Source organism: Chiloscyllium plagiosum, chromosome 12 (genome assembly GCF_004010195.1).
Source record: "Chiloscyllium plagiosum isolate BGI_BamShark_2017 chromosome 12, ASM401019v2, whole genome shotgun sequence".
Classification (NCBI taxonomy): Eukaryota; Metazoa; Chordata; class Chondrichthyes; order Orectolobiformes; family Hemiscylliidae; genus Chiloscyllium; species Chiloscyllium plagiosum.
The window spans coordinates 34,251,011-34,278,549 of NC_057721.1; the positions used below are offsets into that span (position 1 = coordinate 34,251,011).

Here is a 27,539-nt window from a genome sequence, read left to right on the forward strand (position 1 = left end):
GGGGTAACTGACTAATGGCCAAAGTGCAACTGCTTTTAAGAATGCCCTTCAGACAGTGTACATGTGATTTAAATCTCACGCTAGCCCAGTAGAATTGCCCACATCCTGACACTAAATACAAAGGAAAGAAATCAACTGCAGTGAGTTTAGAATTGACTTGCTGAAGCAAAGCCCTTGCAGCACGCAAAAGTTCTCTTCTATAAATATCTAACGGACAAATATTTTACCAATGATTTTAATTATGAAGAATTTTGTTGAACCATGTTTATGGACCAGATCTCTCTGCCCTGTGAATAACCACAAAACCAACATTTCCTACAATTCTCATTTAAAAAGTGTATGTAATCATTCAGCTATGTTGAACCTTTTGGATGAACTTTACCTGCTTACATGAGTCAATGTGGTTGCATAAGAATGACAAGGCAATTGAAGAAGTGAGATCCTACTTCCATATTCCTTCCAACCCTACATTGAAATCTCCAAATGGGCTGAAAACAGAGCAGTATTGGCAGCACTGGCAACCTTGAAATCCTCTGAAGGAGTAGCAGCTTGGTGTAAGGTTGGAATTGAAACTTGGGAAAATAATCTACTTGAAAGGACTTTGTATCATATCACATGACAATTAGCACCTGTAGCTAAAGTTAGTATCATTCTTGTAAAGAGTGCGTAAAGGATTTGAAAATCTTATAGTAGTTCACTTTCCATAGGAACTTTGCATTTTGAAAACAAGCAAAACAATAGCTTCTGAGTATTAATGCAGTTGTCTGTAGTTTTCCTAAAACTGCTGCTCTTTCTTATCAATACATATAATGGAGGCATTAGGAGATATGCACATTACAACTCATGGTGAGCTGATGAATACAATGGTTTAACAACAGGTATTAAAAAAGGCAAAATGTTCAATCATATAGGATTTTTCATGGCCTATGATATTCCGAAGTATTTTACAGTTAATGAAATGGTTTGAAGTATGATAACTGTTGCATTGTAGGAAACATGGGAACCAATAGGAACATAGCAAGATTCCACAAACAATTGTTGACCAGCTCATTTGTTGTTGTGTTGTTAGTTGATGAATAAATATTGACAAGGACACTGGGGGGTGCAGGGTAGGGAAATAGACAAAACATCTCTCCTTGTCTACGGACATTGCTCTGTGTTTGTATTCACCTGAGATGACTGAATGGGGTCTTGGTTTATTGTTGTACCTGAATAAAGCACCTCCAGCAATGCTGCAGCCCCTCAGGTTTTGACTGAATTGTCGGCGAGCATTAGAGACCATATGCATGGTGGGGGATTTTAACAAAAAGCTTCTGGGTCAGATTCAAGGGTGCTACATAGCTGCCAACTCAAGTTTCATCAACAAACTCTCATAGCGTAAGTGTTACGCAAATTATGGAATAGTGGAACATGTACATAATTTGTTGTAGAAATATATATTCAACAGTGGTCAATATTATAAGTTTAAATCATTAATTAGTTAGTTGCAGTAGAAATATAAAATTAGGTATCTATACAGTTTATCCAAAATATTGTTTGATCTTAAGTGACCTTTTCATAATCTGATTTATGATTCTGTGCCTTTCGTTGCAACACGTAGGATGTGGCTTGCAATCATTGCACTAAGATTGTATCAAAAAAAACTGTGCATACAATACTAACAGTTTAAATAGACTTGCAGTAGCTCAAAGAGCAGAAGTCCTTTAAACCTTCAGACTAACAATTAAAAGTTTCTGTATTAAAAGGAGAATAGTAATGATGGCTATTGTAAGATTTGTACAAGATGGCATATCATTTTAACTTATCAAAATAAGCCTCAATACAATCTTTGCAACATGTGGCATGAGGACACTTTTATTTGAACACAGGCAACGTTTTCATGCTTTAAAACTGTTAACTTTAGACATATAAGACAGCAACAGTATCTAACCATTCCCATTACTATTGTCTTGGAAATCATTTCCCATATCATGGCTTAATGTTGCAATAATTTTAAGGACTTATGTGAGCTGACAAGTTTATACACGGGACATGTTCTCAATTCTGTCCATTGCCCACTCTGGATACCAGTGCACCCTTCACACTTTTTAAAGCAACATTTGCCCCCAATAACTGTTCACAGTAGGTTCTGGTGTAGGACAACTCTAACTCAACTTATTGCACTACAGTTGTCCGACGTTCCTCACACTCACTATATACTCACAAGTTTAAAACCCCTTCCTCCACTGCAAAAGTGCATACCATTAGATTCTTCATCTCTTGCTGCCAACCTCATTTATTCCATTTACTTACAGGACAAATAGAAACAGAATGACAGACCATCATTGAAACTCTCAGCCCTTATATTTTCTGGGCTTTGTTTCCATTTCTTCACATTCAAGAAGGGAATGCTCACACATTCTTATATTCTGGTTTGGTTGCCAGCCTCCTGGATGATGAAGAGGCGAAGGAAAGGGAGATGACATTGGATTTTTCTTTTCCCATCCCTCATGCATGGGGACAACAGAAAATTGGATGCAATTCACCCACCGATGCCAGTTGCTTCATCCAGTCCCATCTTTCTCAAACTCAAAAGCCTCCACATACTACCTGCTCTCTCCCAGAAATATTGTTGCTGTGAGGATGTATGATCAGTGATTCATGGAATTTGAAGGCGTTGACATTGAGGAAAGGGAGAAGGATATGTTACTTCCCCAAAACAAGTGAGAAGAAAGCTTTAGAATATGTTTCCTGCTTTTAAAAATTACTATATAATGCCTCCAGACTCCTGTCATAGCAACTACTGCACGATAGTGTATACTATCCACACGATGCATTGCAGAAATTCACCAAAGATCCTTGGAACCTTCCAAACCAACGACCACTTACATCTGCTGCTCTTGTCCTTCTGGATGGATGGGGATGCCACACCTTCAAGTTCCCCTCCAAGCCACTCACCATCCTGACTTGGAAATATATTGCCATTCCATCACTGTTGCTGGGTCAAAATCCTGGAATTCCCTCCCTAATGGCCTTATGGGTCAACCCAGAGCAGGTGGACTGCAATAGTTCAAGAAGCCAGCTTACCACCATCTTCGCAAGGGGAAGTACGGAAGAGCAATAAATGCTGGCCCAGCCAGTGACATCCTCATCCCACAAACGAATTGTAAAAAAAATTCTCACAACTACCTTTGATAAACTTATCTCATAAATGTCATGCTATGTTACCCTGAATGTATTTGTGGTCTGAACCCTGGAAATGTCCAATTGTGTTACATGGCAGTTTTCAAACTGACTCATACAAACAAGGCCAGTAAGAATGCAATGAGAAGGTTCAGAAAGCTTAAGGAAACTTGGGAGAATGTTTTTCAAGATACCTGAGTGGAAACAGTTTCTACTCAAGTATCCTCTCTACCTGGTCCAGCAGCAAGTCTAATCTACCCCTAATATGTCTTTGTGCACTGTTGTCTGAATGGCGCTTGGAGCTACAAATGTTAATTCCGTTTAACCTTATTAAAACTAGTACTGCACAGAAAATATTCTGACACTGAAGTGTAATCTATTACTGTAATGTAAGTTTTTTAAAAAAAAGTGACAATAGGGCAGACCATTTTCCATTCATTCTGATTGTCTTTCCTTTTGGCTTCAATTATAACCCAAGAAATATATCAACTGTATCCCTTTTAAGAGAATAGAGAAAATAGCCTTTAGCCCTGTTACTGTAGTTGTGGTTTTGTCCACGTAACACCCAACTATGAAAACAGGAAGCTAATGTTGAAATACGGAAGAGAGCCACATAAACAACACAAAATGTCCCCTGGTGCACATGTATGTTGGTGGCGTGTCACAGAGAATAGCTACAAGATGATATGGGCTTTTACATTTGAAGAAATTAGCAAAAAGTGATATTCTTAGATTAAAATGAAGTGATATTGAAAGTTACAAAGTCTTGGAGTCATTTAGTCACAAGAGTTCATTTTGCCCATTGCATTGATGTTGGCTGTACAATTAGTTCTATTTCTCTGATTTATCATTGTATACTGCAGGTTTATTTCCTTCAAATACCAAGTGCCTATGTTATTTTCTTTTGAAATCCATTGATTGCCTCTGCATTGACCACATTCATGGGCAGCAAGTTCTAGGTCATTATCTCTCACTGCATAAAAAAAATTATTAATCATGTCCTTCCTGCATTTCTTTCCCAAAACTCTAAACCTATATTCCTCAGTCCTTTTACCATTAGGTAGCAGGAACAAGGTTTTCTTGTCCATCTTATCAAAGCGTTCGTAATCTTGTATGTTTCTATCAAACCACCATTCAATCTCCTTTGCTACAAGGAGAACAACCTCAAATTTTTCAACTTAATATTATGACTAAAATTCCCCATCCTTGGAACCACTGTGGTCAATTTTATCTCCACCTTCTCAAAACCCTTGCATCCATCCTAAAATGCAGTGTGTAGGAGTCTCTCAATATCTTGTTGTGTCCTAACTCGAGCTTTTAAAAAATAACGTGCAATGTTTTCTACTTTTTTGTTCCAATCAATACTTGTACTTTGATATCTAAGATCCTATTTACTGTGTTAACCTCTGTCTTGATATGTTTTCCCACTTTAAACATTGGTGTGTATGCATCTCCAGGTCCATTTTGTTAACTGTGCTAATGATCTGTATACTTCTCCCTATTTCTTTTGCTAAAGTGCATCACCTCACCCCTTTCTGTATTACATGCTATTTGTAACTTCTCTGTCCATTCCAATGGCCTATATCGATTTGAGTTGTTTAGTATCACTCCCATTTGCCTTTCTAAACTCTGATATCTTTTGGCAAATTTTGAAATTTTACTCAGTCTTCCAATATTCAAGTAGTTTATACATAGCAAAAGGAAAAATAGTTGTCTTTGCATTGACACTTCAGTTTGCCACAGTCTACCATCCTCCAGCCTGAAAAAACTATTTCACGAAATGCTGAATTCTGTCATTTAAGTTACTTTCTAAAAAAAAAATCAGTTGTGGCACTGATCCTCTTATTTCATAGATCTCAATCTTGTTAAATAGCCTTTTATGTGGCACTTTGTCAAATGCCACCTTAAATCTATGTGAACAATATACAGTGTTCCCTTTAACAAGGTTCTCTCTTGGTCTTAATCAGCACAATTAACTAATTTACTCAAACATTGTCTGCCTTTTACTAATATGTTTTTCATTGGTTTCTTCATTAATAAACAGTGAAACACTTCTTTGGTCTTGAATAAAATGCATGGTATCTCCAACTATTCACTATTTTAAGTCAGTAGAAGATTTCTGGGTTTCTTTTTCTGTTGAACTGTGTTCCCATATTTTAGCTTTTTCAGTGTAATTTCACTCTTCACTTTCATTTTTTTTCACTCCACTTGACCTTGTTCTAACGTAGAGAATTAATCTGTCATAATTATCTTGTTTTGTATCTGTCCTTGTCATTCACACTATGAACAATCTTTAGGTTAAAAACAAGGACTGCAGATGATGGAAACCAGAGTCTAGATTAGAGTGGTGCTAGAAAAGCACTGTAGGTCAGGCAGCATCCGAGGAGCAGGAAAATCGACGTTTCAGGCAAAAGCCCTTCATCAGGAATAGAGGCAGGGTGCCTGCAGATTGGAGAGATAGATGAGAGGGGAGTGGGGAGAAAGTAGCATAGAGTACAATAGATGAATGGGGGTGGGGATGGAGGTGATAGATCAGAGAGGAGAGTGGGGGAAGGTAGCAAAGAGTACAATGGGTGAATGGGGGTGGGGATGAAGGTGATAGGTCTGAGAGGAGGGTGGAGTGGATATGTTTTCCTGCTCTCTGGATGCTGCCTGACCTGCTGTGTTTTTCCAGCACCACTCTATGAATAATCTTTCTCTATGGAGTACTATTCTCACTGCTCTCCATGTTTTAATATTGTCCATCAATGTCCTCTTGACTCTTCCTTATGCACATTTTCTAGATGTTGAGTCTCGCATAATCTCTCTGCCAGACAGTCCCCTTCTGTTTGCAACAATTTGCGTTTACTGAATCAAGCAAGTTCCACTTAACAACCCCTTTCTCAAGAACCTATTTGTTTGTCTGCCTTGGATGGCCATAACACACACAATATTGAATAAAGAACTATGGATGCTGGAGGTTTGAAACATGAACATGAACTGCTGGAGAAACTCAACTGGTCTGGCACCATCTGTGGTAAGGAACAGAGTTAATGTTTTGACTCTGGTGATTCTTGATCAGAACTATTAATGTGGAAAAAATGGTATTGATGCTGAAGACAATATCCATCTGAGTCCTTTCATTTCAAATTCTTTACTTTAAACCTATCATTCTTCTTGACAGTCTAGTTTACATGGTCACCTATTGTCATTGGCTACATTCATTCACCTCTCTTAATTTTATCATATTCCCAATCTTTGTCATCCAAGGAGCCCTGGATTGGTTTTGCTTGTGCCTGAATGGGAAATAGCCTGTACCAGAGGTATCTTCTTCATAAAGATTGCTTCATTACAGCTTTTCCCATCCATCTTCTGTTTTACCCTTGTTAGATCCCGTCACATTGCACTTAAATTAGCCCCCTATCCACATAAAATTTGTACTTTAGATTGTTCCTTATATTTGGCTTTACTAGCTTAACTCTTATGTTACAGTGATCATTATTAGCCAAGTGTTCTTCTGTAGACACTTAGCTAATTTGACCCTGCATCATATCCAGTAATGCTTCTTTTCTAGTGATGTAGGAAGCTTATCTATCAGTGAGATTCCTTGAACTTTCTATGGGCAGGGTCTGTGTATTACCCTGGTGTAAAGAGCTTCAGTAATAGTGGCAATATCAGTGAATTGGTAATCCAGAGATCCAGGTTAATGTTCTGGGAATATGAGTTAAAAACCAACAACAGTAACTTAACTCCATTAATAAATCTGCAGTGGAAAACTAGTTTTAGTAAAATCATCATAAATATGGTTCTCTCAAGTTTTAAGGGAAGGAAATCTTCCATCCTTCCTTGGTCTGGGCTACATGTGACTGCAGATCCACAGCAACCCTGTCCTGTGAAATGGCCTAGCAAGCTATTCAGTTCAAGGTCAATCACTATTTTGCCACTGATGTCCATACACCATGAAAATGTTTTTTTAAAAAAAGGAACCAAAGTACAATTTGTCTTTGGTTCATTTTCAAAATGATCATACTTTTTTGAAAAGAGACTTGGAATGCACAGGCATGTAACTGCAGAACTTAAGCCTTCAATATCTAGCCAGTCAAATATGTAATTGAGATTAAGATCAGTAGACAGGAAAAATGTTCTTCACACCCTGCTATTGTCTAATTTACCATCTAGCCAACAGACCATCATGCTATCCAAGAGCTTCTTACAGATCCTCGTCACAAGCTCTTTTTCTTTATTTCTCTATTTCTTTATCAATTATAAGCCCCTATTTTTATGATAGAGTTCAAGAAATGTTTTAGACTGAGGAAGAATGATATTCTATCAAAGCAATTGTGGAACTGATGCAACTGCTTCTGAATGCCAGAGGGTTATATCTTGCATCATTTTTCCATGATTGATTCTTCACTGTTTTATTGCCGAAGAAGGATCTTCCTTGAGAAGCTGCTCGCTGCACTTTGCGTTGTCCCAAGACAATATTAAAGGAGCAGATGCATCCAATATCTCCAAGAGAGCTGTGAACACTATTGCCAATTAATGTTTGAGGATGTGGTGATGGGAAATTGGGATGAAGAGTTGAGTGATAATGGTTAAAAGAGACACAATGAAAGAATTGTGGTGTGTTTGGGGAAGATAGATTAAAGGGTTAACTGTTTACTCTCAGAATAGCTGCTGAGCATATGTGTGAGGAGATATGACACTTGGATCTAGGTCACTTGGATCTAGAGCCCAGTCGTGTGCTTACCATCCAATGCAGATAGGTATGATTAAAGCCTATGAATGTTCACTCAAATATAGATCACATCATACTACAGCTCCTATGTTAGCCAACATTGTTAACATTTCCTTTCCTGAGATTTTCTTCCTGTCCCTCTCAAATCTGCCATTTTCAACTCCTCAAGAAAATCTTGACTCCCCTTTACTTGCAAGGTATTGCCTCATCACTAACCCCACTTTTCTCCAAAGCCCTTGAATATCTTGTCATCTCTCCAAATCTGTATCTATTTGACCCAAAATAGATATCTACATTCATCTAATACTGGTTCTTAAGTATCCTTAATTATAATCCTTTGCCTTGTCCACTGCATTTTCAGCGGCCTTGACCGTAAGTTCTTGAATTTCCTCCCTAAAGTTGCTATCCTTTTAAGATCTTTCATAAAATCTACCTTTCTGATCAAGCTTCTGGTCATTAATCCTAATATCCTTTTCAGCGGATTGTTTCATATTTTGTTTTATGTCCCTGCATAGTGCTTTGCAACATTTTTTTCTTATTTGGAAGATGCTGTATACTGTATCTTTTTCCTCATCCTGTCCTGCCACCTTCAATGGGTTGTACATATATACCCTGACATGTCTCTGTTCCTATCCCTGCAAGTTATTAAAGTTGAGATGTAACAGTTGCTCTGACTTTCTATGCAATGTCCTCTTTTCCTCAGATGCCTGTGGTCTCAGAACCTGTACCCATTCAAACTCCCAGTAAAATGCAATATAAGTGCTTCCTCTTCTACCTGAGACGTCATGGGCTCAGGCTTTGGTTTAATATGTGGATTGCCAGATTCCAACAGTGACCCAAATTAAATACAATTTTGCATATCAAACATGGCTAATTACAATTCTTCTGAATTTGGAAGACCTTATCACCAGCAAAAAACAAATTGACCCTTACTTTCAGAATGCAGCTATTTTCACTGTTAACCCACAAATGCATAAAAGAGCATTTTTTGCTCCACAGAAACAAGAGTTCAGGATCTTGGTATCTGTCTGCTAATGTTTAATAATTACAATATTATAGGACATACTGATATGAGTAAGGCTGCAAGCTAATTTCTATTTGAATATCAAAGCAAATTATGGATGCTGCGCTTCTTAAAATCATTTTGTGTTAACTGATTCTCAAAATAGCCAGCATTGCAACTATTTGCTCATCACATTAAAAATACATGTCTTTGAAATTGAGAGTCTTTAACATTCAAACAGTTTATAAATAGGAAATGTTCTAAAATTCTGACTTACCTTTTACATCCAAATATATTTTGTACTCCTGTTTTCCATTTGGAAAGGTCTGAAATATGCAAAAATACCAGTCCTCATCATCTTTGAGAGCATTTTTGATTGAGATTGTGGAACGATGACTGTTGACTTCCATTGTTATTCGCTTATCATGATGATGTGTACCGTTTGGACTGTACACTGCAAGTTTTGTTTTGTTGCTGGATTTCTTCCATTCAACTAATGCTATCTTTGCATCTTTAGAAGAGTCACACCATAATGTAACTGACTGACCCTCCATAACTGTTACATTCCCATTAGTGTGAAGTTCTATTGTTTGCACACCTAGGTAGAGGGAAAAGAGAAATAAGATTGTAAATTTACTTCATATTGTCTATTAAAATAACCCCAGCCATAATTCTACAAATACAATAAATACTGATGTGACTGAAGTTTACTTATGTGCTTCACCCTCATTTTCAGGCTAACATGTAATATTTTGAAAATTATTATGTGCTTTTGAAGAATAATTGCTATTGTCCAGTAGGAGATGAATTTCTTCAAGTTCCATCTGCTTCTTTGAAGCAATACTGCTAATTGCCTGTTTGTTAGCCTAATCAGGATTTTCACCGTTTATACCTGGAAAAGTTGAGAAAAGAAACAGTACATGGTAGTACAACATTAACGCAGGGATAGGAACAGAGACATGTCAGGGTATATATGTACAACCCATTGAAGGTGGCAGGACAGGATGAGGAAAAAGATACAGTATATGGGATCTTGGGTATTTTAAATAAATGCATAGAGTTAAGTTTAAAAAGTAATGTGGAAGGTGTTTTTTTTTATCCTTGGTTAGATCCAAATCCAAATATTGTGAATAAAAGCAAAATACTGAAAATGTTGGAAGTCTGAAACTGAAATTTGAAACCCTACGGGTTCTGAAGGCAACTCGTACAGGACTTGAAACGTTAACTCTGTTTCTCTGCTCTGTTCCTCCAGCATTCTCTGGGTTTCAAGTATTGCAACCAGTTTTGGCTATCAGAATATAATGCTTTAGAAAGGATGCTAGGCGTTATAGTTTAGACAGCTGCCATTATATTCCTTAGAGAAGAAAAGATTAATAATGCTTGATAGAGATGTTTGAAATCAGGTGACTGGCCAGAGTCCTTGGGCAAATCCATGTTTCTATCAGTGGATAAACTGAGAACCAGAGGACAGAAATGTAAAGTGGGTAGCAAAATAATATAAAGAAAGTTTTATTTTACAAAGTGAATTATTCAGGTCTAGAATGCACCACCTGGAAGTGCAATGGAGGCAGGTTAATTTGTGGTTTCAAAGCTGCCTGATGGGAAAGAATTTGTAAGGTGATGAGGAAAGGGTTAGGGAATGAGATGAGCTGTTTGTTTTCTTCTACAGAGCCAGAACTTGATGTGTAAAATGGCCTCCTCTGTGCTGGAATGGCTCTATGATTCCAGAAGCTTTTACAATAGAGAAGGAGCAGTTGTAATTAATATTCTGTCCGATATAAACACAGCAGACAATTTACTCATTGCCTTTCCCATAGAGTAATAATGTTAAAGTCTGCTTTGATAATTTTGGTTGTGCAATGAACATTGGCTGGGATACCAGAATAATTTACTGCTCTTCTGAAAAATTATTATACACTAGAACAGGGAATTTAATCTTTCAAATCTGTTCTGCAGGGTCAGCTTATCTGATTACGAATTGAATTCAGATCACAGTAGTGAAAGCGCTGAATCCTAATCACAACTGATTTGTTTTTCATAGCAACCTGAAAATTAGCACTTTCTTTGGAATATGGCACCTTTTTAACAGTTTTGAAGAAAACTTAGACTATGCTTTTCCGAATCTCTCAAATCATGAGTCTTGAACCTATAACCTTTACCAAAAAAAAAGCCCATGACTTCCCATAGATATGACTCCTATTGAGATGGGGTGGGGTGGGCGGTGCTTCCACAAAGAGGACAAGCCAACCGCGGTTAACTAGGAAATTTAAGGATAGTATCAAATTGAAAGAAATAAAACATACAATGTGGTAAAAATTAGTGGTAAGACAGAGAATTGAAAAAGTTTTAAATACCAACAAAAAGATGAACCAAAAAAGGGGCAAGAATAAACTTTGAGGATACATTTGCAAATAATATCAAGTTAGACAGCACAAGGTTTTTTTTAAATATATAAAAAGGAATAAAGAGGCCAAAGTGAACGTAGGCCCCATAGAGAATGAGGTTGGCAAAATAATAATAAGGAACCAGGAAATGACAGCGTGTTGATTAGATATTTAATATCAGTCTTCACATTAGACTACACAAAGATCGTGGACATACTGGTCGTAATCATTAAAAAAAAACCTAGATTCTGAAAAGTGCCAGAGGATTGGAAAACAATGTAACATCTTCATTCAACAAAAGGAAGGAGATAAAAAGTGGAACTACAGTTCAGTTAACTTAAAATGTGTTATTCAGAAAATGTTAGAATCAATTATTAAGGATATAATAGCAGGGCATTTAGAAATGCATGATTAATCAAATGGAATCAACATGGCTTCATGAAGGATTTAACAAGTTTAATAAAATTCTTTGCAGAGCTAGTTAAAGGAGAAACATTACATGCAATACATTTGGATTTCAAGAAGGTATTTGATAAGATACCAAACATTAGGCTACTTAATAAGATGAGCGCCCATGGGATTGAACATGGTATATTAGCAGAGATACAGGATTGGCTGCTGCACAGAAGATTGAGCTAAGATAGGGGAATCATCTTCATGATGCCAACCTGTAATTATTGAAGTATCACGGATTTATGCTGTGCCACAATTTGACAGGAGGAGATTTTTTTTATTCGGGTTGAGGTCTCACTGGCTAAGCCATTATTTATTGCCCATCTCTAAGTGATTAGAGGGCAGTTGATTCAACCATTCTCTGTGGGTCTGGAATCAATGTAGGCCAGACCAGATAAGGATGGCAGTTTCCTTTAGTAAGAATACTAGTGAAGCAGGTGGGTTTTTCCCAATAATTGACAATGTATTTATGGTCATCATTGGATTCTTAATTCCAGATGTATCTTGAATTTAAATTCTGACATCTGCTATGGCAGAATTCAAACCCAGGACCTCAGGATTAGCAGTCCAGTGATAATATCACTAGGAATTTTCCTTCCCTAAGAGGACCTGAATATGTAAGGAATATTAGGAGCTGAATAGAATATTCTAGCACAAGGGATTTGGGAGTCCTTGTTTGTAAATAACAACAAAACATCCAAGTTCAGGTAATGGTGAAGGTATATATAATGCTTTTTGTTCATTTCAAAGAGAATGGAATAGTGAAGTCTGGCTAAATCTATACAAAACACTAGCCAGACCACACCTGTAATACTATGAACAGTTTTGGTCATATTTATCTAAGAAAAAATATACAGACACTGGAGATAGTCTAGAGAAGGTTCATTCGGTTGATCTGTTGTCCAGACGGACTGTCTTTTGAGGAGTGGCTGAGTAAGTTCAGCCTGTGCTCATGGGAGTTTAGAATGAGAGACAACTCTATTGAAACAAAAAAGATTTGTGGGGGATTTGCTGGGGTAGAGGTAGAGATATTGTCTCCCTTTCTGAAGGAGTCTGGGACCAGAGTGCAGAATATGAGAAGTAAAAGCTTGCCGACTCGGGAAAGAAGTGAGGAAGAATTTTGTTTTGATCTGAAACTAGTGAATGTGTGGAATCCTTTGCCACAGGGATGTAGAGGCTGCATTGTTAAGTTTTTCAAGACTGAGATTGAAATATTTTTAACTCCAATTCCTTGCTGATTTATGTGGAAAAGGCTGGGAAATGGAATTTGAGGATTAACACGAAGGTTTAATAGTGGAAAAGAGTTGATGGGCTGAATGGCCTGTTTCTGCTTCTATGTCTTCTGGTCTAACCTGTGACAGAGAGACATCATGCTGATGTTAAATCATGTTGATACTTGGGGTACAGGCAATTTATATAAAAGAATACAGGATTGGGAATTATGAAACTTAGTATTTATTTTCTTGAATGAATATGCTTGCATCATTCATCAGTCAGAAATTCTCAATTTCACTGCACACCATGCTGAATTAATTGGTCAAAGCAAAGGATCAATAGGAGTCTGTACCACTATTGTTTTCTGCATTCTTAGAGTTGGACATAAAATAAATCAGTACTTCTGTTCACTGACTTGTGATTTGAATTGCAACCTATACAGATAAAGATGAAATCCAAAGAGGCTATGTGGACACTTTGTGCTTCCACCTCAGGATTAAATGTCTTGTAGATATTAACTGTTTAGTACAAACGAGTCATGTATTGTAGCAATGCCACAGTTGCTAGCATGCCTACGTTTTGAGTCAGAGGGCAGTGGCCTCCAGTCCTGTTCCTGAGACTAATCTCAGCCAACACTTTATTGTACTGAGAGAGAGAGAGAGCTGCTTTGGTGGTTCTCTCTTTTGTACAAAAGGTGAATCAAGGCCATGTCTTTTTGCACAAGTGAAAGTAAACAGTCACCTAAGCACCAATTTGACAAACAAGAAAGGAATTTTTCCTGTTCAATATTGACTTCAATCAACATTGCATAATTATAGATTCTCTGATTATTATCAGATTGGTGTTTAATGGAACTTGCTGCCTGCCTGCCATGATTATTTCTACATTAGAATAGTGACGACACCTCAAATGTAATTGATTGTCTGTAAAATTCTTGAATGTCGTGGAAAGAGTTTTTATGTTTCTTTTAGATATTAGAGTCTGGTCAACACCCATGAAACCACGGTAGTAAGTATGTTCTAGTAACCCTGACGATGTCCTTCAATACTAACCCTGCTAGAATTGTGTGAGACCAGTAAGACAGTACCACACGAGGGAAGAGGTATAATCCACTATTCATGGAGGCTTGATAGAGGCCTCTTGTATGAATGTAATAACCATGATAAATAGCAGTTTCCACTTTTGTACTCTAACTACAGTGAAAGTGTTCCAGCTTCACAATGCTTTAAGAAAACTAAATAACCTATCTTTTACTATAATAGTTTAGATTTGTTCACTGTTTTATGCATCAAGGCATGGATTATGGTGTTTGATTCTGTGATTGTCTGACAGACAAGAATCTTATAGATACTGAAAGCCAGCATGCATTTTATTGTTGCCTGGTGTCAGCTGTGTGCTACCAATATGCTTTGTCTGTAATACTGATGCCATAGAAAGCTCACTCCCTGGGAAGTGAGAGTTCCTATGGTTACAGTTGGCACATGATTCTGATGAGCTGCATTGTGCCACTATTTGAATATAATACAACTGTTATCAGTTTGTGGAAAAGTTGTTGTGATTGTAGATGGAATTAATTCTGAAGTCTCCTTGATGTGCCACAATATCTCTTCAATGTAACTTCATTGAGCATATTTTTAAATTATTTCAAGCTCTCAAATCTATCTTATGAAATCATAGAAATTAATTGATATTATTAAATGAATATATTTAAAACTGATTAGATTGAAAAATGTTAACTTTATGTATGTTTTGGCAACTCCTCTGGTAGTAGAACATAGAACATTACAGCGCAGTAAAGGCCATTGAGCCCTCGATGTGCCAACCTGTAAAACCAATCTGAAGCCCATCTAACCTACACTGTTACATTATCATCCATATGTATACCCAATGATCATTTAAATGCCCCTAATGTTGGTGAATCTACTATTGTTGCTGTCAGAGCATTCCAAGCCCTTACTATTCTCTCACTAAAAAGCCTACCTCTGATGTCTGTCCGATATCTATTACCCCTCAGTTTAAAGCTATGTCCCCTCATGCTAGCTATCACCATCTGAGCAAAAAGGCTCTTCCTGTCCACTCTATCTATTCCTCTGATCATCTTGGATGTCTCTAAATCACCTCTTGATCTTCTTTTCTCTAACAAAAACAGCCTCAAGTTATAGAACATAGAACATTAAAGCACAACACAGGTCCTTCAACCCCTTATGTTGTGCTGACTTGTGGAACCAATCTGAAGCTTATCTAACCTACACTATTCCATTTCATCCATATGTTTATCTAATGACCATTTAAATGCCACTAAAATTAGAGAGTCTACTAACGTTGCAGACAAGGTATTCCACGTCCCTACTACTCTTGAAATAAAGAAGCTACCTCTGACAGCTGTCCTACATTTATCACCCTTCAATTTAAAGCTATGTCCCCTTGTGCTAGCCATCACCATCCGAGGAAAAAAGGTCTCACTGTCCACCCTATCTAGTGTTGCATATAAAACAGGACAGGTGCCAGGTTCACTTTCCCACCCACCCTGAATACACCCCCATTAAATAGTGGGTGTGCGAGTGCCAGATTAGGCATTCTATATGGAAATAAATATCTAAAGGTCAATCAAGCTTGTAGTCTCAATTAATGCCAGTGTAACCATGTCCACACCACAATGTTATTGATATGGGCAGTTGAGTGACAGCAGGAAACCCATTTGTTTGAAAAACAGTTCAAACAGCAGAATGGAAAAAAATTCTTTGTGCATTATAGGCAGTGCCAAGAAAATAACACACACTTTTCTTTATTCTCAAGGGCTTTTAAAACTCTCTTCCCTCATATACACACTCACACACACACCACATCCCAACCCTGGTCTCCTCAAAATTGCCAAATGCTCCCTGCCTAATGCCCCTTATTGATGAAGCTGTGGGCCAGTTGCATTGTGTGGCAGTTCCAAAATGTGCAGCATACTCCTATTAAAAGGTGGAAGTCCCACTCTGCAGTATTCAGTGGTCACTAACATTTTATTCGAGTTCTTTAAATTCTCCAGATGTCAGCACAGGGGAACTTAGAGGCATTTCTGAAAAGACAGTCCAAATTCAGAACCTTGAGTGCTCATCCAATAATACAACCACTATCTTACTGTGCTCTCTATGCTAAATCACTTAATTATTTATTTATCATTTTAGTTCTTGGTTTGCATTGAATTTTGAAGGAATATTTGGTTACAAATATGTGTTAAATAAATTAAGAGGATATTTGTATAAGAAAGTGAAGTTTTTTTTTGTTTAATTAAACTCTAGATTAATTTCATATTTATGCCCACTGTAGTAAGTTAGCAAAGTCAAGACACCATTTTGTGTGAATCCTGTGCCAATTTGAAGCCATTTTGTATTCTTTGCATTATAATTACTCATGAATGAATTAAGCTTTATTGCACAATATGCAACTAGCTAGCAATATGATTGACTAAATAAATTCTTTAGGTTTTATTTGGAGATTCAATCCACAAATATGTATGTGTGCATGTGGGTGTGTGTGTGCGCGTATGAGTGTCTGCGAGAGAGTGTATATGTGTGAGTGAGAGTGTTAAGTATAAGTCTATGAGAGTGTGCATGTGGGAGTGTGTATGTGTGTGTGTATGAGAGACGGTCTGCGTCAGTGTATGGGTCTATAGGTATGTGTGTGCGTGTAGTGCAGTGCAGTGGGGTCACCTGTAGTGTGACATGAACCCAATGACCCGGTTGAGGCCATCCCCATGGTACCAAACTTGGCTATCAGCCTCTGCTTGGCCAATTTGCATTGTTGCCTGTGCGGTTCACATTCAGGCCAATCAGAGGCTGACAGCCAAGTTCGGTACTCATGGGGCTGGCCTCAACCGGAACCCTGGGTTCATATCACACTACAGGTTACTCCACTGCACTACGCACTCCACACAGACCCTCATACAGGCCTATACACTCATGCAGACCTTCTCTCATATACAAGCTCTCTCTCATACGTTCACACAATACACTCCCAGACTCTCACACACACCTCTCACAGTCATTTACGCCTTTACACACACACACATTCACACACATGCACACACTCTTGGAGACACTCGTACACACACACCCCCCTCCCCCCCCCCCGCCAAAGTTGTACTTGCAGAATTTCATTTCATCAAAAACTGCATGAATCCATGTAAGATTCTGTATATCCCTCTTTTAGATTAGAATCAGTCTGACCATTGGAGCACAGACAGCCTCACAACTTCAATGCATTCTCTGGGCCAACATGGCTCCTATTGTTAAAGTTCACTTGAGAACATAACTTTGGGAACGTTCTGGGATTTACATATGAAAGAACTGAAACCAGCGCATCCATTCTAAAGGATGAGAGACTTAACAAACAATCCAGGTCTTTTTCAATAGATAATTTCAGTTACATCACACTGTAAACTTTTGCTATAAATTCTGTGTCTTACAATCTTATAGTCCACAACCACCTGCTGTAGGAGCAGCGCTCTGAAACCTAGTGCTTCCAAATAAACCTGTTGGACTATAACCTGGTGTTGTTTGATTTTTAACTTTGTACACCCCAGTCCAACACCAGCACCTCCAAATTGTGACTTATTTCTTATATTTTTCTGTTCTTAGTAATGAATAAACATTGATAATTTGTGATAGTAGACCAGTTGTTCCTGTTGTTTTAGAAGGGAGCCAACAGCAGAACATGGCTGAAAAATGTGTTGCTGGAAAAGCGCAGCAGGCCAGGCAACATCCAATGAGCAGGAGAATTGACTTTTCAGGCATAAGCCCTTCTTCAGCAGAAGGTAAACAGCAGAACATGTTAACTGACGAAAATTCAAAATCAATCATAGCTCACACAGTGAAGGGCTATAATGGTAAGTGATGAATGTGCTCCATTGAAAGATTATGACATGCTGGCTCAGTGGTTAGCACTGCTACCTCACAGCACCAGGGGCCCGGGTTCAATTCCATCCTGGGTCGACTATCTGTGTGGAGTTTGCATGTTCTCCCTGTGTCTGTGCGGGTTTCCTCCGGGTGCTCCAGTTTCCTCCCCCACAATCCAAAGATGTGCAGGTTCGGTGGATTAGCCATGGTAAATTGCCCATAGTGTCCAGGGATGTGTAGGTGAGGTGGATTAACCATGGAAAATGCAGGGTTATAGGAGGTGTCTGGGTGGGATGCTTTTTGGAAGTTTGGTGTGATCTCAATGGGTCAAATGGCCTGCTTCCACACTCTAGGGATTCTATGATTATGTTTCTGCAAAGGTTGCACTTAAAGTGAAATTTTCTGAACTTCAGCTGGGATGTTTCTTCTGAATACTTAACTTACCAATTTATATTAATATATTCTTGATAAAGGAACAATAGAGCCTGAATTGGACAGTATGATGCACTTATTGACTGTAACAACCCTCAATGAACATACATAAAGTTTCGGTGCAGAGAAAAGCAATTTAGATCTTTAAGTCTGCTCTACTCTTGAGTCATCTTTTTGTGTCCAGTAGGCCACATTCCCATCTATCCCTATTAACCTTCGATATCATTACCTAACAAGGATCTAACTATCTCCACTTTAGTACAGCAACTTTTGTTTTCGCTGGCACCTCCTGAAATGGCACTCAAACTAGCAAAAATCTATGCCTCATCCACTGGACATTTGCTGTATTATTGTGATATATGCGATGTCCAAGTAGTCAGTAAAGGATGCAAGTGAGCAGTGTTTTTTTTTTAAATTATTTAAGGCAAAGTTACATGATTAGATTAGGTTCCCTACAGTGTGGAAACAGGTCCTTTGGCCGAACAAGTCCACACCGAACCTCCAAAGAGTAACCCACCCAGACCCATTTCCCTCTGACTAATGCACCTAACACTATGGGCAATTTAGCATGACCAATTCACTTGACCTGCACATCTTTGGACTGGGGGACGAAACCGGAGCACCTGGAGGAAACCAATGCAGACACGGGGAGAATGTGCGAACTCTACACAGACAGTTGCCCAAGGCTGTGAATTGAACCTGGGACCCTGGCACTGTAAGGCAGCAGCGCTAACCACTGGGCCACCGTGCTACCCTTATTTAAGTGATTTAAGTGATTATTATTTAAATGATTTATGCTGTAAATGATAACTGTATATATCCCCGCATTATGTTTCTGTTACTTAGTGTAACATTGATTATGGAACATTTGATCAACTGGTCCCATGACTGTCAGGTAATAAAAAGTTTACTGTAATATTCAATGACAACTGCCTATGTAGCCTTCTGAGGCAGCATTCCAAATTTTCATATACTTGGAGACAAAAAATAATGTTTTTCTGTAAAACCGTGTTCCTTAGTTCTGAACTTGTCCACAACAGTAAACATTCTTTCCATCTTTATCTTGTCAAGTACATTCCACTACCTTGTTGTAAACGTCAGTAAAAATGCCCTTCACTCTTCAGAACTTGAGTGAAAACAAGACCTACCTATCCAATTCATCCTAAGGCAACCCACTCAATCCAATATCAATCCAGTAAATCTCCTGTAAAGACTTTACATTTTTCCTTAAATAGGGAGACAACAACTGCACACAGTATTTGAAACATTGGTCTCAAAAATGCCCTGTATAATTGAAGCACAGCATTCTGACTTTTCTGGTTCTGAAGAAGGGTCACTGGACCCAAAACATTAATCCTGCTTTCTCTCCACAGATGCTACCAGACCTCCTGACATTTTCCAGTTATTTCTGTTTTGTTTCTGATTTCCAACATCTGCCATTGAAAAAAAAACTCTTCTAATGTTCAATTCCTCTCAAACAAGGCCAATATTTAATTTGTCATCTTGATTACTTGTACCTGAGTTATTAACCTTTGATGACATGTGCACGAGAATACCTAGACTGCTCCAAGCTTGAAATTTTATAGTTGTTCTCCATTTAAGTAATACTCTGCTTTTATTATTCTTCCTGCCAAAGTGAGCACTTCCCATTTTCCCATCTTTATATTCTACCTGTTGGATATTTGCCCAGTCATTCACATATTTATATGCAACTGCATCTTTGATATGTGATTTTCACAACATACTTTCCTTTTTCTGTATCCTGTTCAAATTTAGCCACCATGTCTTCAATCCCATTATCCAATTCCTTTAATATAAATCATAATGTGCTGAAGGCCCAGCATAGACCTCTATGGCATTCTACTTGTCACATCTTGCCAATCCGGAAAAGACCCATTTATGCATATTGTTTTTGCTGGACAGCCAATCTTCTATCCATGTGTTTTCAGCCTTTTTGAATGAGGGATTATGTTTACTATTTTCCAGCCTGTGGCGAGTTGGTGAGAATAACAAAACAAAGTGGCAGTTTCAGATGCTCATTGTCTTTCTGTAATTAAAAAGTCTTGTTTATACAATCCCTTTGTATCTGAGAATGTTCAAATGAAACAATTAATTCAGAAATCTCTTTACTAATAAACTGGATTGTGGACAAATTGAAGGTGAGGAACTCAACTTGTGAAACTTCTCACCCAACAATTCAACTTCTTAAGTCAAAGCATCTTTACCATAATTCTGGTCTCTTTCCTATTGGAAGGATGTTGTGAAACTTGAAAGGGTTCAGAAAAGGTTTACAAGGATGTTGCCAGGGTTGGAGGGTTTGAGCTATAGGGAGAGGCTGAATAGGCTGGAGCTGTCTTCCCTGAAGTGTCAGAGGCTGAGGGGTGACATTATAGAGGTTTATAAAATCACGAGGGGCGTGGAAAGGATAAATAGACAAGATCCTTTTCCTGGGATGGGGGAGTCCAGAACTAGAGGGCATAAGTTTAGGGTGAGAGAGGAAAGATATAAAAGGGACCGAAGGGGCAACATTTTCACACACAGGGTGGTGTGTGTATGGAATGAGCTGCCAGAGGAAGTGGTGGAGACTGGCATGATTACAACATTTAAAAGGCATCTGGATGGGTATATAAAGAGGTATGGTTTAGAGAGATATGGGCCAACTGCTGTCAAAAAGGACTAGATTAGGTTAGGATATCTGGTTAGCATGGATGAGTTGGACTGAAGGGTCTGCTTCTGTGCTGTACATCTCTATGACTCTAAGTTCACCTATTTCTTCTGAAAAGAAACCTGATGGGAGCTGGAGGTTGACCATTGATTTATTGGAAACTGAATTTTGAAACACCAGTCTGTTGTCCCCATACATAAGAAGCACTTGCACCTCTCAAATTCTAGTTGGTTCTGGGAATTCTTCTACCACTGACATGGATTTTGGGGAATTCATATTAGAATGGGACATCAATACAATTTGGCTTTTTACATTTAATGATCAGAGTTATGTTTGAACTCATAAGCCATTGATATCTCTCAAGTGGATGACAGCAGACTTAAAAGTTTTTTTTAAAGCCTTTAGTAATTGGAATTGAATGAACGTTTCTTCGTTAGGGAAAATAACTCTGTCAAAAGTAGGTTTATCAATCGGCCAAAAGCTCAACAGTTTTCTAAAATACTTTGGAGGTGCCAGTGTTGGACTGGAGTGTACAAAGTTATAGTCCAACAGGTTTATTTGGAAGCACTAGCTTTTGGGGGACTGTTCCTTCAGGTGGTTGTGGAGTATAAGATCGTAGGACACAGAATTTATAGCAAAAGTTTACAGTGTGATGTAACTGAAATTATCTATTGAAAAAGACCTGGATTGTTCGTTAAGTCTCTCATCTTTTAGAATGGATGTGTTGATTTCAGTTCTTTCATATGTAAATCCCAGAACTTTCCTAAAGTTACATTCTCAAGTGAACTTTAACAATAAATGCATTTAAGATGTGAGGTGCCCTGTGTGAGGCTGTCTGTGCCCTGATGTTCAGACTGATTCCAATCTAAAAAAGGGATTTACAGAATCTTACTTGGATTCATGCAGCTTTTGGGCAAAATAAGTGTAATTCTGCAAGTACAAATTCACCCCACAAACTTATGCGTGCGCGCGCGCGCGTGTGTGTGTGTGTGTGATGGGGATATGAGTGTCTGTAAGAGACTGTGTATGCATGTGTGTGTGAGTGTAAAGGGGTATAGTCTGTGAGAGGGTGAATGTGGGAGTGTATATGTGAGCGTATGAGTGTATGGGTCTGTAGGAATGTGTGTGTGTGCCTTTAGAAGTGTGTGTGTGGTGCAGTGGGGTCACCTGTAGTGTGACAGGAACCCAAGGTCCTGTTTGAGGCCATCCTCATGGGTACTGGACTTGGCTATCAGCCTCTGCTCGGCCATTTTGCGTCATTGCCTGTCCTAAAGTCCTCCTTGGAGGATAGTCACCTGACAGTCCGAGGTTAAATGTCCCGGACCGCTGAATTGTTCTCCGACTGGGAGGGAACACTCCTGTCTGTTGATTATTGTGCAGTGTCCATTCATCTGTTGCCATAGCCTCCGCTCGGTCTCGCCAATGTGCCATTCTTCAGGGCATCCTTGGCTGCAGCGTATGTGATAGACAATGTTGGCTGAGTCGCATGAGTACCTACCACCTACATGGTGGGAGGTGTTCCCACGTGTAATGGTGGTATCTGTGTCAACACTCTGACATGTCTTACTGCGTCTACTATAACAAGGTTGTATGAGATTTACATATGAAAGAACTGAAACCAACATGCCCATTCTATAAGATGAGACATTTAACAAACAGTCCAGTTTTTTTTAAAATATAATTTCAGTTACATCACACTGTAAACTTTTGCTACAAATTCTGTAACCTACCATCTTATACTCCGCAGCCAGCTGATGAAGGAGCAGCACTCCGAAAGCTAGTGCTTCCAAATAAACCTGTTGGATTATAACCAGGTGTCATGTGATTTTTAAGTTTTTGAAAATGGTGACGTACCTTGGAGTTGTACTCACATCACAAGGACTGGGTCTGGACTTGCACAAAGTAAAAGTCAGGGACTGCCCACTCCCTGCTCACCCCCAACTAAAACTGCTCTTTAATCATTTTTGACTCTGGTCAGTTATCAGAGAAACATTCTGCATTTTGCTGAAATGGTAAAGCTTTTGTGAACTGGCAGTCATGCAAGTTGTTAATCTGATTGAGAGGCTGCTTCTGCAGAACAATGAAAGGGTAAAGAAGGACCACATACTAAGTCTAAATACAGTACTACGCCAGGAAAGCTGCTGAAAATTTTGTATGCCTCTCATGCCACAAAGAGCATAGAATACAGATTGTGTGTGATCATTATTTTTGAATGATATATTTTATGTACGTAAATGTTCGAAGCATAGTATCTATTATCTGCATTCACCACAGATACACAGCTCTGAATGTATCAATGAAGCCTGCAGATTCTTTTATTTCGTCAGAACAGTTAAACAAGTGGATTTAGAATTATTATGGGCATTGATATTCCAACAATGAAAAGTAAGTTATATTTTCTGGCTTATGAAGAGGAGATCCTCTTAAGTGTTCATCACCGTTAACTGACTTTAAATCATATCTATTCATAAAAGAGCCTCTCAAGGATGCTCTAATCATTGATGTGAAAGGACACATTTAAGATTTGCCCCATACACAGGCTATTTTCGGGAAGAGTCATTTGAGGATGATGTGCTAAGCATTCTACCCAATATGCAGCAATAGTTGTCTTTTAATAGTCAAAGATTCTTTGAGTCAAACAGTAAATATTGATGCAATGGTGCCTATACCATCAATACCATGTTAGCCCTTCCCTTTATATCACAATAAACCTATACAATGAACTTCATGGCTTTCTGTTGAGGGAGAAGTAGACAGCCCTTGACAATTTTAATTCACCCTATTACATCAGTAACCTAGCTGCCTATATGCAGAAGTTGGCATAGTATATAAACTCCAAGCTAATAGAGGACCTCAGGTGGTGACTGATGTGAAATGTGTGTGTAATCCTCAATAATATTTACATTGTGTTTTTTTAAATAAAACCTGTAAAACGTGAGCTATTATCACTCTCTACTTGTTACAGAAGTTGTTATCTACAAATCATTCACTAAAACCCCTGTAGCCATGAGTGTAATATTAGTTTTCCAGGGCAAGAGTTTCGTCCACATGAGCATGAAGAGTAGGGCTAAGGTTTTCTTAGTTTTGTGCATCTGTAGCTCATCTGCATTTGATACATAAGACAAAATGGTGTTTAAAGCCCAAAAATAGGCTGGGCGAGTGACCTATCCTGTTTGTGCTATTTACCACAAATAGCAAAGTTCAGATTGTTGCTGCAGAATGCTTTAATTTACTGAATCATTCACTATAATGGCTGCTCATTTGTTTGGGATTTCTTTATACTGCAGCAGGCTAATACATTGCCATTATGCTTCATAGTCATTGGATCAGCCCCAACATTGACAGCAAAATGTCCTGTAACATAGGAACTACATAGTTCCAAATAATTGGAGCAAATGGTGAAATGAACAGCAGGGGTAAATGAATGTGGGGCAAACAACTTGGGACTTACAAGAAAGAGAATCAGAAAGTATTTAAATGCAGAAGTAATATCTTGTGAATATGAAGTAGGAGATCGAATCATGACATTCAACTATAGTAAGATAGAAAATGTGTTTGATTCAAAATGGAAAAGACTCTTTCTGATAATAGACAATCGTGTCCAGCTGCATACTTGGTACTAATAGTGAAAGAAAAGCAAAAGTAAAGAGAGAGAATGGTCCAAACTAGTCTGTTAAAATCAGCAAAAGAATAAGTGCTGCATTCATTTTTATTACAGACATACATACTGGTAGACTTACTTCAACATCACCCAAAGACTCAACATCTTACCAAAAGGAATAATTTCTATAACATGACTATCCTATGGCAAACATGTCTGGGCCAGCTAGGGGTCAATATGATGGTTGAAGGTGAAAGATTGAGAACTGAATGGTAGTTACAGAGGTTTTGGAGACATGATATTCGTACTGGGTTATGTATGTGCTGGGCCGACAGGACAGAGTATAAGATCTTTACTAACATAAGGAAATCCTAAATTATTTAACTGACCCAAATGATGTAAATACATCAGGGAGCAGTACAATGCAGCACATACAACTTGCATTATGAAAAGATAACCTTTGTCCACTCTCTGTATTTTAGTATTATCATACTAAAAGCTTATAGTCCTACCTGCATCAGAATCTGGGTTACTGGAGAAAGAAATAGAGGAAGGAAATCAAACTCAGTGATGTAAAATGGAGGAAGGAGTTATTAATGGCTTAGTGGTTATCTGAGCACACAAGTAGCCTGTGCTACTTTCTCCCCACCCCCACCCTCCTCTCATTTATCTCTCCACTCTTCAGGCACTCTGCCTGTATTTCTGATGATGGGCTTTTGCCCGAAACCTCGATTTTCCTGCTCCTCAGATGCTGCCTGAACTGCTGTGCTTTTCCAGCACCACTCTATTCCGGAATCTGGTTTCCAGCATCTGCAGTCATTGTTTTTACCTCATCCACCAGATATTCCATGATCAACTATTAGCAAACATGCTCAAGGATTTGTGAATGAATATGAGCAATGGTCAGAGTGGGAGAACGCTCGGAGTGGGAGATTTAGAAGAATTTTAAAATGTGAACGTAAGCTGGCATTAATGATGGGAAGGATCAGAAAAGAATTATTTAACAATGGTTAGGAACTGATGCCACTGAAAGCACTATCGTTTGAAACAGGGTATTCATAGAAAGTATGATGGAACTCATTGAAGCTAAGGAAAGGCATTTATAAACCACATTATTAAGATAATATTGAGGAAGGAACGTTGCACAAAAGAGGTCAAAACACCTTAACTATTAAATACGAACAGTTCTTTACGAACAATTAAAACTCATGTAAGCAGTATAACTCGGGATAAATGTGGAGCTGAAATCTATTACATCTGTAACCTTTGGGTGTTCTATACTAGACAAAGTGGGGAAAAAGAAATTAAATCTAAAGAAAGCAACTAAATCATTGACACCATGTTGAAGTTATGGTTTAAAGAACCAAGTATTGTAGCAAAAGCCCAACAGCTTGGCTTAGCTTATTTCAGAAAAGGATGTAAAAATGCCAGCATGAAACAGTCTTAAGGCAGTGAATGCATGGTTTATGAATCTATTGATGCCTGGGCTGATGTACATCACATTTTGCAGTCACTCCCATATTTGTAACCTTTGTCAGAAGCTTGATTGGGATAGTCCAAATTTTCAGTGTTGAATAGAAAAAGATACAGATTTAATGAGTCTTTGTGTGGTTAGAGAGCCTGGAAAATCAGCATGGGATTCTACATAAGATCACAATTCGCCAACTTGTAAGATGAGTTGCCAAAGATGGGATGACGTTAAAGATAGACAAGCTTGCAGAAGCAAGAAAGACTGTTGTCTGTGTCAGCTATAGTAGGCATTTTCATGAACTATGGAGCAAAAAGATGTTACGGGATTAAATCTCTCTCCTTTAAAACCCACACACGGAATTCATGGGAAATTATGCAGTATTCTCCATACATTATCTCAATATCACAGAACTGTGAATTAATGATAGAATGACAGAACAAACATTAAATGCCATATTCCAACTAGACCACTGTTTTATCCCCATATCCCTATAATTTAAAGTAAAAGAATTAAAAAGACTGGGGCATCACAGAGATGCAGAGATATTAGTTGCAACAGGAAATTAGCCAAGAAAAAAAGATATTAAAGAATGAGGGTATGAAAAAACTTGGGCAGAGTTGTTAATGTAAGTGAGCATCTTTGACTCCGCTGTTTCAACTGTTTTTTTTTATGTTAATGCAACTAATAACTACAATTGTCATTATTTTCATCCTTTATTCTGTTGGGCTTCTTTAGGGACCTTATTAAAAGATTGCAAATACTGTTATGATCCCAGCTGATGGCAGTACTGGCCAAATCAGATCCCAGAATGAAACTTGGCATGGTAGGCCATCTTTTGTTTTTTTTTTAAAGTTTGCTTGTCACTGAAATGTATTAGGCAAAAGTGAGAACTGCAGATGGTGGAAACCAGAGTCTAGATTAGAGTGGTGCTGGAAAAGCACAGCAAGTCAGGCAGCCTCTGAGGAGCAGGAAAATCGGCATTTCGGGCAAAAGCCCTTCATCCTGATGTTTCCCCTTGGGAGGGAATCAATGACTGTCTGGGAGTGTAGATTTAGGTAAGGACCAGAGGTTTAGCGGAGTAAGAAGTTGGGAAGGGGAATATCACCCTGCGGCTGGTGAGAATTGAAGTCACTGTCTGCAAGAGTAGTAGAGGTTAGAACTCTCATAACATTTAAGAAGTATTTCAATGTACTCTTGTGATGCCTAGGCATTCAATGTTAATTCCACTTGTCAGCACTTGGCTCTGAGAATAGTTAGGTGGATTTTTGACCAGCATAGACTTGATTCTCTGTGCTGTAGACCTCTATGATGCAAGGCTGCAGATCTTCACGAGTAACAAAACTTCCATATATTAAAGTAGAAAAGAAAACTACATATAGAAGACAGAAAGTCTTAACATAAATGTCATAAGGTCATACAGCATGGAAACAGTCAAACTCATCCATGTCGAACAAGTTTCACAAACTAAACTAGACCCATTTGCCTATGTTTGACCCACCTCTAAACCTTTCCTATTCACGTACCTTTCCAATATCTTTTAAACATTAAAACTA

At 38.3% G+C, this 27,539-nt stretch overlaps 2 protein-coding genes across 5 annotated transcripts in view; one reads left to right on the top strand and one right to left on the bottom strand.

Moving 5' to 3' along the window:
- Positions 1-17,665, top strand: part of LOC122555094 (zinc finger and BTB domain-containing protein 20-like) — a 367,748-nt gene extending 350,083 nt beyond the window's left edge. Inside the window, exon 9 of one of the 2 annotated variants that reach the window (XR_006313164.1) lies at positions 17,616-17,665. The gene's annotated coding sequence lies outside the window, so the exon portion shown is untranslated. The remainder of the gene's footprint in view (positions 1-17,615) is intronic. The other variant, XR_006313159.1, reaches the window with a different exon arrangement.
- The window catches only part of LOC122555096 (CD226 antigen-like), a 44,903-nt gene that overhangs the window by 11,880 nt on the left and 5,484 nt on the right, over positions 1-27,539 (bottom strand). For 2 of the 3 annotated variants that reach the window (XM_043700775.1, XM_043700774.1), the window contains exon 2: positions 9,160-9,480. In XM_043700775.1, coding sequence (XP_043556710.1) covers positions 9,160-9,480 — 321 coding nt within the window. Of the gene's footprint in view, positions 1-9,142; positions 9,481-27,539 lie in introns of those variants that run through there. The other variant, XM_043700776.1, reaches the window with a different exon arrangement.